The sequence below is a fragment of the Vipera berus genome, assembly GCF_964194415.1.
Source record: "Vipera berus genome assembly, chromosome: Z".
Taxonomy (NCBI): Eukaryota; Metazoa; Chordata; class Lepidosauria; order Squamata; family Viperidae; genus Vipera; species Vipera berus.
Genome location: NC_138205.1, coordinates 111,282,248 through 111,296,422, shown reverse-complemented (window position 1 = coordinate 111,296,422; position 14,175 = coordinate 111,282,248). Strand labels below are relative to the sequence as shown.

General features: G+C 38.0%; 1 protein-coding gene across 1 annotated transcript in view; it reads right to left on the bottom strand.

The window, feature by feature from the left end:
• GPR158 (G protein-coupled receptor 158) overlaps positions 1–14,175 on the bottom strand; it is a gene marked incomplete at both ends in the record, with an annotated part of 168,655 nt that overhangs the window by 56,406 nt on the left and 98,074 nt on the right. The window contains one exon of the mRNA XM_081346271.1: positions 4,026–4,243. Within this exon, the coding sequence (XP_081202397.1) occupies positions 4,026–4,243 (218 nt within the window). The remainder of the gene's footprint in view (positions 1–4,025; positions 4,244–14,175) is intronic.

Below are 14,175 nucleotides of genomic sequence, written 5' to 3'. Positions count from 1 at the left end.
ATCAAGTCTTGTATGTTATCTCACTGAACTTTTATTCAAGCCCAGTGTTTCCGATGTTGGCTGTTTTATTTTAATCAAATAGTTGGGTTGATTGTATAATATTATGCTGGTCAATAAAGATGTTGATTTGATTTGAATATGGTGATGATGATGATGAAATCAATATACCACATTTCTAAAATCGTAACTCTAAAATTCACATAACTAATGCAAATCAGTCCTATAAAAATCTGCTATTTTCTTGTATATACAAAACAAAATTTTGCAACTAAAATTGTAACATAAGAATCTTTTACTGAATATAATAATATTGCCTGAGTGGCCTAGAAAAAAAAATTAAGAAAGGCTTCCTTGACCTTATTCAATAATTGGAATAAATCCCACACCCTCTTGCATAGGACAACCTATTTGCCCTCAGGAAATGCCCTGGAAAAGCATTAAAGTGAGCTCTAACAATAGCCATCAATCCACGGATAAATACATGAATTCAAGCAAACTGCTAGAAAGCATTTACAGGATTTTGTGCAATATCTCCTACCATATTTACTTACACAGCCAGAAAATCATAATGAAACTTCTTTGTGAATGCCTTTAACAAAAGTCAAGAGCTAAAAGCTGTAGAGTCTTTTTCCTGTGCAATGCTTGTCAAATATTTTGCTCTCAGGACCCTGTTATATTATTAAAAGAGCTTTGGTTTACGTGGGCCATAGCTATCAATGTTTAAGATATTTTACTCCTTGGAACCCCAAAAAATATCCTGGAGAGTACCAGGGGTTCCCAGGCTACATTTTTGACAACTGCTATTCTAGCACAAGCTTATTAAGGCCCACATAAAGATCTTTTCTCTTTTTCATCTTAGACACTTAATTTTTCACTTTGAGGATTTGTATTTATTGCTGCACGTACTTTGGTTTCACTTTCAATGCTTTACCCATTCTTGCTTTATTTTTGTTCATTAGGGGATTATAGTTCAAAAATGTGAAAGAAATTCATAATCATATTTAATTCCTCACAAATATCTAAACCAAGTCAGTATTTCATCCCATGGGGAAAAGCATGCTTCATTATATCCTTTCCTCAAGCTATATTTCAAAATATGCTCCACATTTCTTTTGTTAGAAACATCTGCAGAAGTTTAGGTTCATCTCTAAAATGTCTAAGCCAGCAAAGGAACCTGCTTGGTTCAGAGAGCTCCCAGCACATCTTTCACATAAAAGCTTGTGGGGAGATAGAATAGACTTTTCTTGATAAGGTATCATCAGGGTATTAAGCAGATGCTTTTTGGGGGAATGGAATTATGCCACCAACCAGTTCTGCAACACATCACAATTCTAGTAAGTACATGTTTCAGCATCTTGTCAAATACCAAAGATCTGCCATAAAGGAGAAGGAGGCAGCAGAGAAGGAGGCAGCAAAATTGTTCAAGGCAGCCATAAGGTTTCCTGCCAGGCGCTTAATTGAGGAAATTGACAGGAAGTCATCCAGTACAGAATCTGATAGATTCAGTTGATTGTGCAATTATTGCTTTGGAGGGCTAAATAGAAATGACTGTCTATTTATAGTAAGAGGTGATTGTAGCTATTAATTTTAGCAGTCGGATTCAAGTATTTTATGTGCATTTGATTTTGCTGGTTGTATTGAGTAAATTGGAAAATTATTTTAAAGGCCAGGTCATTCAGTCTGGTGCTATCGTACAACACACACACACACACACACACACACACACTAGACACCAACAAATTGTTATTTGGAGTAAGACTTGTGGAACAGTATTATGTGAGAATGTACTGTATGTCTTATAAACATTTATGCATGTGTAAAGATAAAGCCTCTTCCTAATGATTGCATGGACCTTTCCATTTATTTATTTGGTCAATAACCAGCAACATAAAATAACAAGAGGAATAACAGATAACAAAATACAATCAGGATCAACAGAGAGAGAAATGAATATAATTATATATTAACAACTATAGAGTAAATCAAATCTTGTATACTCTGAACACTCTATTACAATGATAAGAAGTTTATGTAACAGTAATAAATTTAATAGAACAAAACTATATATGTCCTCTAAAAAATATTTTAAAATAACGAGATATTGACAAAAATAAGTTTTTACTTTTTTAATCAGTTCTGCCTTGTTATCACTGCAGCAGCACAGAATTTGGCTACTGCGGGAGTGGTGGCTGGATTTGGACATTTCCATGACAACAATATATAAGTGGCTTGCCACTGGTTTCTGGCATGTATTTTAAACTTCCTAAATTGTCTATAATCCTGAGATCTTCTGATAGTCTCACATCCAAGTTCTAATCAGATCTGTCCCTCTTAGTTTTTGAGATCTGCCAAGTCAGCTATGTATCTATGTTTTAATTTGGAAAAGATTATAAGGGATACTTTCCCAATTTCAGGGCATACCACAGCCCTAACAAGAAGGTTGATTTTTGGCTGTGACACTGCTCCTGAATACTGCCTTTCTATTTGGTTCTTATTTGCCTTTTGATCAGAGTTCCAATATCTGAGTCCTGACTTCGTCCTCTCTGCAGTTTGTACCTACAGCTGTGTCCTGATACAATTCTGAAACGCAAATACCTTGGCCACCTAATGAGAAGGAAGTACTCACGGGAGAAGAGCCTAATACTGGGAAAGATTGAGGGCAATAGAAGAAGGGGACGACAGAGAATGAGATGGCTGGATGGAGTCACTGAAGCAGTAGGCATGAGCTTAAATGGACTCCAGAAGATGGTAGAGGACAGGAAGGCCTGGAGGAACGTTGTCCATGGGGTCATGATGGGTTGGACACAACTTCGCAACTGTCAACAACAATTCTAAAGTCTTCCTTTCCCTGAGCAGTGGGACAAACTAGGTCCCAAGGAACACATGCTAATAATATAAATGAAATCAATACTTTCATTTTCCTACCCCCAGCTATAAAATGATTGCTGTTAGCAGGGTTCGGTAACATGGTTTGCCATCAAACAACTGGTCCTCATTCAGCAATTGCCCCATTTAGCAATCATTTGAAGTTACAAATGATGATGGCTGAAAGTTACAAATGGTGCTGAAAAAGTGACTTTATGCTTTTATTTCTACAGGCATTATTAAAATACCATTGCACTATTTTAAGGAGAGGGTTTTTTGTCATTGATGTTGTAAACAGTGGGGGAAATTACTGAGTATTGTGCGGCTATCACATTAATGTGCAGCATTCCGCAGTCATGTGATCACCATTTGTCTGCTTTGCAGATGGATTTTGACAAACAGTTAATAAAGAAGTTGACAATAAAATCACAGCTCATGGTCATGTAATGTCTTGTTTAACAACCACAGTGAAAGTGAGGTCATAAGTCCATCACAGTCTCATAATGTCTTGCTTAAGGAACATGTCACGTAAGGATGGAGCTGCAGGTCCCAGTTGTGACAGTTAAGCAAGTGCGACCTGTAATGTGAAAGTGGAATATCCCAACAAGATTTTTCAAAAGCATCCCAGGTTTTCCTGCTGGAGATAAGAGTTGGGGAATTCAAAATAATACCTAAATTCTGTGTGGACAAACCCCATGTAATTCAACATAGAATAAAAACTGTGCAGAGGAACTGGATGTTCAGCCAGAGAAGCTACATTTTCAGCTCAGCCTTGCCTCTTCCTGGCAAGAATGTGATACTTTCTCTTAGGAAACTTCTCTCTACACTCTGTACCAGAGCTCAGTCATCACAGTATGGGCTAGAATTCCTTTACTCCCTACTGCTGCCTCTGTGCGAGCAATCAGGGATCAATGCAGGCATTAATGGTCCACAGTTCTAAAGATCTGAAGTATTAAAATAACTTCAACCAGATGTATGTTTGATCTATCTAACAGAACTTTCTCTGCAGCCAACTTGATTCAGTCTTACTTATTAAGTAAGTAATAAACAAGTCTTACTTATTAAGACTGTTGGGACAATCACAGACAATTCCCTGATAAAGCTATTTATGACAAAGTGAGAAGGATGATTTAAAAACTGGAAACTGTCCTCACATTTACCTTTGCCTTGCGAAAACGGTAGACCACCAGCATGCTTATGAAGTCCAACAGCATACAGAGAGTTTGGAAGGAGATGACAGCAAGCCGTAAATAGTGGTCCTCCTGTGCATAGCAGGGAGTATCATCTGTACAATCAGAACATCCTTCCCTGCAGGGCAAGCAGGTGTACAAATCCTCAGCCATCTCACTCCTGGAAAAATGGCTCTCAGCATCCTTCCCTAAAAGTATCAGATATGGAAGAGGAAACAGTATTCATTCGAGTAGTAGAAAAACAAAAAGTTTTGCCTTGGTGAACAGGTTCTACCCTTGCATTTGATGAACCATAATTACAGAGATCTAAGGGACACGGTGGCTCAGTGGGTTAGGACGCTGAGCTTGTCGATCTGAAGGTCGGCAGTTTGGCGGGTCGAATCCCAAGTGCTGCGTAGCAGAGTGAGCGCCTGTTACTTGTCCCAGCTTCTGCCAACCTAGCAGTTCGAAAGCATGTAAAAATGCAAGTAGAAAAATAGGGACCACTACGGTGGGAAGGTAACAGCGTTCTGTGTGCCTTTGGCGTCTAGTCATGCCGGCCACATCACCACGGAGACATCCTCAGACAAGCGCTGGCTCTTCGGCTTTGAAACAAAGATGAGCACCGGCCCCTAGAGTCGGAAACGACTAGCACGCATGTGCGGGGAACCTTTACCTTTACTAATTACAGAGATATTTGAAAAAAAATCACATACCTCTTGGAGATCAGAAATCATTAGCCAAGTTTCCCTGATTGTACATTTACATTAAATGTAATTTAATGTAAATTTACATTTAATTACATTAAATAGGTCCTATGCTCAAAGTACCTCTTCTGCATCAACTCTGAAATAAGTACTGCCCTAACATGGAGGTGGAGGTGCTGGTCGGAGGGGGAGTGATGCTGATCTACAACCTGGTTGCATCCATAAATTAAATTAATTTATCTAACTAGGCTATTGGTTTGAGATAATCTCTAATATTCTTTCCATACCATTATTCATAATGTACAATAATTTTTAATATTTGTTTATTATAATAGAATTAAATTTTACAACATACCAAATGCATCTTTTAGAATAAAAGACAATATTTAAGTATATATACTACAACAGAATGTATGCAAAACTGCACACAGAAATATTTGAAAAGAATTTACTTGCAAGGTTTTTTAAAAAAAAATTATGTGGGAAATGAGAATATTTGCAAATTTTAGAGAGATTGGAAGGAAACTTTTTCAACCATTTCTAGCTGAAGTGATAAATCCTTGTGTAAATTCTTTGTCCCATTTGGAGAGACCAAGCCTTATACATCAGTTCTTACATATTCACTTATTTTTTTAGAGAGATACAGTTGACTCAGAAAAATGTTTTACGTCTGTTTAGGATGGAATAGAGCTGGAAGGGACTTTGAAGGTCTTCTACTCCAGCTCCTTTGATGCCCAAGAACTAGGGCATCTTCAACCAAGTTGCCTGTCCTTGCTTGCTTGCTTGCTTGCTTGCTTGCTTCCCTCCCTCCCTTTTTTCCCTCCCACCCTCCCACCCTCCAGTCCTTCCTTCTTACATTCCTTCCTTCCTCTGTTCCTCCCTCCCTCCTTCCCTTCCTTCCTTCCCATTCTCATCTCTTTCCTTCCTCCATGCTCAGGAAGGGGTGATGGGAGGGGAAGAGATTGCCAGTGCTGCTGGTGTCCATGCTGCCACTGGCCGTCGCTATCCCAAGCAGGTGGGGGCAGTCCCGGTGAAACAGAAGCCTCGTGGCTGCGAGGCTAGGTCAGCGAGGGGGGCATGGAGGCGCTGGTCGGAGGGGGAGTGATGCTGATCTACAACCTGGTTGCATCCATTAAAGCCAGAACGTACTCAGCCTTAGATCCATGGGGCAGTCCTGGAACCAGCAAGGAGCTGCCCCGCCATCTCTGCCCTGCCCCTGTGTGTGTGCATAGGAGATGGCCAGCACCAGCATCATGGGTGAAGTCAGCCTGTGGGGCAAGACTCCACCTGCTCACTACCTCTTGCGTGCATGCCCAGGGGGTGGAGCAGGGTGCCCATCACTCATTCCAGGGCTGACCCATGGATCTAAGGCTGAGCTCATTCCAGCTTTGATGGCTGGCACCAGGTTGTAGATCAGTGTCAAGGTGCCACGGGCTTGTCCTTCGTTGTTTTCAGAGCAAGTCAGCAGGCCATATGCAACCACATGGCGGACTGGATCTGGCCCACGGGCATTGTGTTTGACATGTCTGGTCTAGTCTCTTCTTAAAAACCTCCAATAATGGAGTGCTCATGATTTCTGAAGGCAAGCTGTTCCAATTTTCCTCACTGTTCAGACGTTTCTCCTTCCAGGTTGCTTCTCTCTTTGATTATTTTCTAACCATTGCTTCTTGTCCTGCCCTCTGGTTCTTTGGAGAGTAATTTGACCCCCTTGTCTTTGTGGCAGCCCCTCAAATACTGAGGCAGCCCCCATGTCACCCCTAGTTCCTCTTTTCTTTAGACTTAGCCATACCCAAGTCCTACAGCTGTTCATATGTTTTAGTCTCCAGGCCTTTGGTCATCTTATTTGCTCTTTATTTTGTTAATTTTGATCAAAATGTCATAGAGTTTAATAAGCCAATTAAATAATTTCTGAACTGCTTTGATGTTTCAAGGAGTTCTTCATAGGTAGGCAGCAAATTCTAGTCTCCCAAATTAGGAGAAAATAAATCTAAGAATAGCTGGGTCAGACTGCAGCCTTCAGTATAATTTTATGCACCCTTTGGCCTAATTTCTAAAAGACCTCTGCAAGAATTTGGCTTACATATTTGTTAAAAAATATATTTTACAATGATTCTCAACCTCAGCAACTTTAAGAAATGTGGACTTCATCTCCCAGAATTCCCCAGTCAATGCTAGCTGAGAAATTCTGGGAATTGAAGTCCACAAGTTGTTGAAGTTGAAAATACTGTAGCAATGTAGTAATACTGTAGTAATTTTGTCAACAAAAAAGGAACATACTGAAAGGTACTGTAGGCAGGATCTATGTATATGTGTGAGAGAAATAATGCCTACAATTTCCTACCAAAGTGACAAAGGTTCAATTGTGAGGCCAATGAAGAGGAGGTAGGTTTCTTAGGTACTTTTCAAACAAGGCTTCCTTGCTTCTGGCAGTGTAAAGGACAGAGGGAGGGAGGAGTTACTTTGCTTCTGCCATCCACTAAACACACGTATATAATCCAAAAAAGGAAAAAGAGAGGATGGAAGAGGATGGAAAAAGAAGAAAATGTATGAACCAATTTTTCCCATAGGAAAGGTCTTATAACAGTGAACTGAAGGGATGAGAGCTGTCCACTGTCTCTTGCTCTCAAACAATGTAGTTATGAATTTTTTAAAAAAACAACCCATCCCATTTGAACATTAACAGTATGTTGCATTCAGTTATATTGCAGATATGGTCATGTTTGTGGATATACAGCATATCTGGATTTGATTTAAATCTTAGGAAGTCTTTGGGCTTAATATATATATGATAATTTCCCAGTGAGTAAAGCAATTACAGGATTGGGGGGAATTAGGCCTTTGATAGGTGAGTGATGATGTAAAATTCATGTGATACACATGGGTGAATTGAGGAGTCCTTATTGCTTTTATGAATTTGGAGGGTCTTTTGTGTTTTTAATGAAATGGTAATGCAGTTGAAGGGGTTTCTTGGGACTACAAAAATGGAACCTAGGGGGGCAGAGCCAGCTGTCAAAGCGGGCAGCTGTATGAAAGGGCTTCTCTATATCACACAACCTCTCACAGAGTGTCTGCAGGGGCTCCTCGGAGCCATTGGAGGTCCTGGAGGGACAGCCGAAGTTGCGGGCGTCCCGGAGAACCTACATGAGCGGCGGCCCATGTTGGGGATCCGGAGAAAAACCCGATGCAAGCGGACTGTGGAGAAGGAGGCCAGTAATGGCCGACATGAAGATCTGACAGAGGGACGGAACTAGCATCGACTTAGTGGAACAACGGTGGAACGGAGCTGACGAAAAGTAATTCCAAGATTTTTACATTTAAAAAGTGAAAGGGAGCGCTTTTGAAAAAGATGCTGGCTAGAAGAGGGAGCCTTACTGAGAGGGAGCAAGAGGCGAGAGAAGCGATGAGCGATAAGGCGACAGGCGAGAGCGACAAGAAGAAGGATCCAGGAATTTAGAAGATCATAAACTAGCCGTGAGATCAGGCGAACTGATAGAAAGGTAACGGGAAAAGATTACTTTTTGAGTCTTGGAGACTGAACTCTTGAGAAAACGAGTATGGACTATAAGTAGAAGGAAAGTGAATAGTTTGGACAGACTTTGAAGTTTTGATTTATAAGACACGGGAGTATAACAGATCCAAGATGGAGAAAGTGACACAGCAACTTTAGGACTGCAGTTTTGATAGTGAGACAATTACTGGCCATTGGCTGAAGAAAAAGATATAAAAGGAACTACAAATTCAGAGTTGGAAATTTATAATTAAAAGGAAAGTGACTTTGATGAGACAGGAAGATAAAGGTGATATATAAATATAGATAAAAAGACACATAAATATAAATATAGACTGACTGCTTGCTATATTCGTGAAATAATTATATTGCTGCAATTGTTGATTGCTAGAATGGATAGAATTGAAATAATCAATTAGCTAAGGAATTAATCACTTGATTGTTAAAGATATATATATATATATATATATATGTGTGTGTGTGTGTGTGTGTGTGTGTGTGTGTGTGTGTGTGTGTGTGTGTGTTTTCTGAGGTTTTCGCGGGTGTTTGTATGTGTTTGGTCATTCGGGTTTTTCCCCGCGTAGAACTAAAGGTGTAGGAGCAACGTTTCGACGAAATCCCATCCGTCATCATCAGGCTAGTGGCTTCAGCTTCCTTCTTCTGGGAGAAGGAAGCTGAACAGCCACATTCTTCTCCCAGAAGAAGGAAGCTGAAGCCACTAGCCTGATGATGACGGATGGTATTTCGTCGAAACGTTGCTCCTACACCTTTAGTTCTACGCGGGAAAAACCCGAATGACCAAACATCCATATATATATATATATATATATATATATATATATATATATATATATATATATAATTTAATTGATATATTGATAAAGGTTTATTTAAGGTTAAAGGAATTAAGTATTTGTAACGAGTGGTATTAATTGAGCAATGTCTTAGGGGTTTGGTTGAATTTATTAATATCATAAGAGCCACAACAGATTAGAGATAGAGGACTGGCTGTTGATTTTGATAAATCTCCCCCGAATTAGGAAATAGAAAAGGAGGTAGTGGTGGAGGGAGATAGAGGGGGAAAAGAAGGTGGAAATACCCCATAAAGAGTATTTTTATAAAAGTCTGGTTAAATATGACAAGCATACCAAACTTAACAAAGATCAGTGCAGGAAAGAGGGCAGTGCCACAGGAGTTAGGGATGTCTTCAAGCCCTTCTAGTCAGAAGTCCATTGATGACATGCTACAAAGGGAAAGGTCAAATTCCTTTAAAGATTTAAAAACCCTTCTGCAAAATATGCAATAAGCAATGACTAAGAACCATGAAGAGATGAAGAAAGAGATAGTTCAAGTGAAAAATGATACTGGTGAGCTCAAGGAAAAAATACAAGCGATTGATGGTAAATTTGAGGGGATTCAACAACAATTAATAAAAAAAGAGCAAAGATTACAGGAAATGGAAGTAAGAATGGAGAAGGAGGAGAAGAAAGTAGAAGACTTAAGTGAAACACTAATCCGGGCGAACAGAGAACTTGAAACAACAGTGATCTTCCTGGAAGCAGAGAAAGCCGCCCACTATCTGTGCTTTCAAAATGTTAAGGGAGAAAAAGGTAAAGACCTGCCAGACATGATGGTGGACTTAATGTCGAAGGCATTAGGCATAGGAAAAGATGCAGAAATTGATGAGACATATAGGGTCCAAACTAACTGCAAGGAGACATAATCTTCCGAAAGAAGTACATGTGAGATTGGTTAAAAAATCGACTCGGGATGAATTACTACATAGATCAAGAGAGGAGCCGCTAGACTATGGAGGACAACAAATAACAATTCTCAAACAAATACCTAAAAGAATGAGGGATTTGAGACAAGGCTACCAATTTTTGACATCGAAATTGATTAGATATAATGTGAACTTTAGATGGCTAACTCCAGAAGGCATTCTAGTCACGTGGCAAGATAGAAGGTATAGATTAGACTCGATAGACAAGGCAGAAGATTTTTATAAGCTCCACTTTAACAATGAAGATGAAGTAGAAGGCCAAGATGGAGGGGACATAAGAGAAAGGGATGCAAGACAGATGGCTATAGTAGGGAAGATACTAGGAACAGAGGATAGAGGAAATAAATCTGGAGAGACTACAGAGAAATATGAAGGCAGAGACAAAGAAACAAGAGAGATCCACACAACGAGAAGCACAAGACCCAGATATAAGTAAAATAAAGGGAGAAGAATGCAGGATTTTGTCACTGAATATTAATGGTTTAAACTCGCCAATGAAAAGACGGAAAATCTTTAATAAATTTATTCATCAAAAATTAGATATAATTGCAATTCAGGAAGTTCATATAAAAGAACAACAGAAATACCTGTTAGATCAACCAAAATTAGGAAATATATTTGTATCATTAGATCAACAAAAAGAGGGGGGTGGTATTATATGTGAATGAGAAATTGGTAGCTAAACAAATTTATAAAGATAGAGAAGGTATAATATTGATAGTTGAGGTAGAAATAAACCATAGGAAAGTAGTGATAGTAGAAATATATGCCCCAAATGGAAACCAAGAACAGTTTTTTAAAACGTTACATAATAAGATATGTGATATAGACTACAATGAGATCTGTGTGCTAGGAGACTTCAATGCTATTATTGATAATAATTTGGACTACAAGGGTAATAAGACCAGGAAAAGGAAAAGAAGAACACTACCAAGATCCTTTTTCAAATTGGCCAAAGATCTAAACATCCAGGACATATGGAGAGAAAGGAATCGTGAGGCTAGACAGTATACATACTACTCTAATCGACATAGCTCGTGGTCTAGGATTGACATGGTGTGGATGTCAAGGGAAATTAACTCTGAAGTCGAAGATGTGTGTATAGAGACAACCACCTGGGCAGACCACAACCCTGTGAAATTTAGCTGGAAAGGGTCCAAAAAACATCTAGATGGACTATATAAAGATCAATATTAAAAGAAGATGACTTCAGATTAAAGATGGAGAGAGAATTGGACTTCTTTTTTAAAGAAAATAAAGCCGAAGACACCTCTGTCCAAAATCATTGGGACACAGCTAAGGCAATTATGAGAGGAGTAGCTATAGCATACATGGCTAAAAAGAATAAGGAGAAAAAACAACAACAGAAAATGTTAGAAGGGGAATACAAAAGATTAGAAACAATACTCCAACATGAACCACAAAAAAAGAATGTAAAACAACAAATGGACTTAATTAAACGTAAACTTAACGTCTTAGAAAAAGAAAAATTAGCACAACAGATAAGATGTATAAAACAGAACTTTTTCAAAAATGCAAACAAACCTGGTCGATGGCTTGCACAAAAATTGAAAAAAGAAAAGGAGAAAAGTTGGATTAGTAAATTACGAGACGACAAAGGGAGAATACACTATCAAGAAGAGGAGAAAAAAATTATAGGCCCAGGAATTTTATGAGAAATTAGATAAGGAAGATAGCCAGGAAAATGAGGAGAAAGTGGAGGAATGTTTCAAAATAAGCAACACTACCAAAAGTTACGGAGGAAATTAAAAATATGTTTAATGAAGAAATTAGGATGTCAGAGGTGATTACGGCCATTAATAAACAAAAAAATAACAAAGCATCGGGTCCTGACGGCCTCCCGATAGAAATCTATAAGGAACAACAAAACATTTTAGGACAACCTTTATTGGATGTGTTTAACGCGGTCCTGTATGAAGCAAAAACCCCAGTCATGGTCAGAGGTGAATATTGTCCTGATTCCAAAAGATAACACAGACCATACATCAATTCAAAACTATAGACCAATATCTTTACTTAATTCTGACTATTAGATATTTACAACAATTATACCTGAGTGATTAAAAAGATTTTTAAATAATTTTATACATGTGGACCAGAATGGATTTCTAGCCAAAAGACAAACTACGGTAAGCACAACATTAGGATAATATTGGACACGCTAGAATATTACGAAATACATAGTGGACAAAAAATGGCATTATTATTCCTAGATGCCCAGAAGGCCTTTAATAATGTTAAGTGGCCATTTATATATCAACAACTTAGGTATATGGATATGGGTGAAAAATTTATAAATATAATAAGGGCAATATATACTAATCAGGAAGCTAAAATAATAATAAATGGGGAAACAACCAGGAAATTTCAAATACAAAAAGGAACACGACAAGGATGCCCTTTATCCCCATTACTATTTATACTGATGCTAGAGGTCCTAACGAGGATAATTAGAAATGAACTACATATAAAAGGATTAGAAATTAAAAAAGAAATTTTTAAACTTCAAGCATTTGCAGACAATTTGGTCTTTATTATGGAGGATCCACAACAATTGGGACCGAAACTGTTGGAAGAATTAGATAAATATGGAGAAGCCGCTGGGCTGAAAATAAACAAGGGTAAAACTAAAATGATTGTTAAAAATATGACGAATAAAGAGAAAGAAAACTTGGCTAGGATTATGGATATACAAATAGTTAAGAAGATAAAATATCTAGGAATTACTATTATGGCCAGATGCACTTCAATCAAAGAAGACAATTATGACAAAATAGTGAAACAAATAAAAGAAGACCTGGAAAGATGTGGAAACTTGAGCCATTCATTGTTAGGGAGAATTGCTGTCATAAAAATGAATGTACTACCTAAAATCCTCTTCCTCTTCCTATACAACTTGATCAAAAAAAATTTGGGAACCTGAACAAATTAACATTAAATTTTATATGGCAAGGGGAAAAAACCAAGGATTAAAATGAAACATCTACAGGATGTTAAAGAAAATGGGGGTTTTGGAGTACCAGACTGGGAAACATATTATCATGCAGCGGCATTCACCTGGATTAGAGAATGGATAATTTTAAAGAATAAAAGATTATTAACTCTAGAAGGCCATGATCTGCAATTAGGCTGGCACGCATTCCTATGGAATGAGAAGCAAGGGCTATATCAACATTTTCAAAACCATCGGATTAGATAAGCGTTACTTAAAATTTGGAATAAAATTAAAAAACAAAATTACATTAAAGTACCAGTCTGGTTGTCCACCCTTGAAGCAATAGTCTACCCAAATTTGTTTAATTTGGAAAACAATACTACATACAAAGATATTATGAATGAAATGGAGAATTGAAATCTAGACAGGAACTAGAGCAACAAGGGATAAAATTGGAATGGTGGGCTTACCTACAGATACAAACAAGATATGGGAAAGATAAAGAGTGGGGGATAATATTCAAGAAACTGCATTGGATAAAATTTTATTAGGGCCAGATGAGAAACAAATAATAAAATTGTATAGTTTGCTATTGGGGTACAAAATGTTTGAGGAACAAGTTAAAGAACCAATGCTGATATGGGCTAAAAATTTGGGACATGGCATAGATTTTGATATTTGGCAAACTCTCTGGGATAAAAATAAAAAGATAATGCTGGCCTCAGCTTATAAAGAAAATTTATATAAAATGTTTTACCGGTGGCATCTCCCCCCAGCACGATTAGCCAAAATGTACAAGACAATATCCCCTAGCTGTTGGAAGTGTTCCGAAGAATTAGGTACTTATTTTCATGTTTGATGGTCCTGTAATAAGATGCAAAAGTATTGGCAAAGGATTTGGATATGGTTAGAAGAAATATCAGGACGGAGTGTAGATTATAGACCAGAATTTTTCCTAATAGGCATAACAACAGAGAAGCATACCAAAGAAGAGTTATATATAATGATATACATCATCACAGCAGTGAGAATGACGTTCACCCAGAAATGGAAAAACAGTGAAATACCGGACGAGAGTGAAGTGATAAATGAAATTTCGGCGTACACAGAAATGGACAAGTTAACTTTGGAAATTAAAAATAAAGATCAGTCAGATTACTACAAAATCTGGAATAAGTTTTACTCAT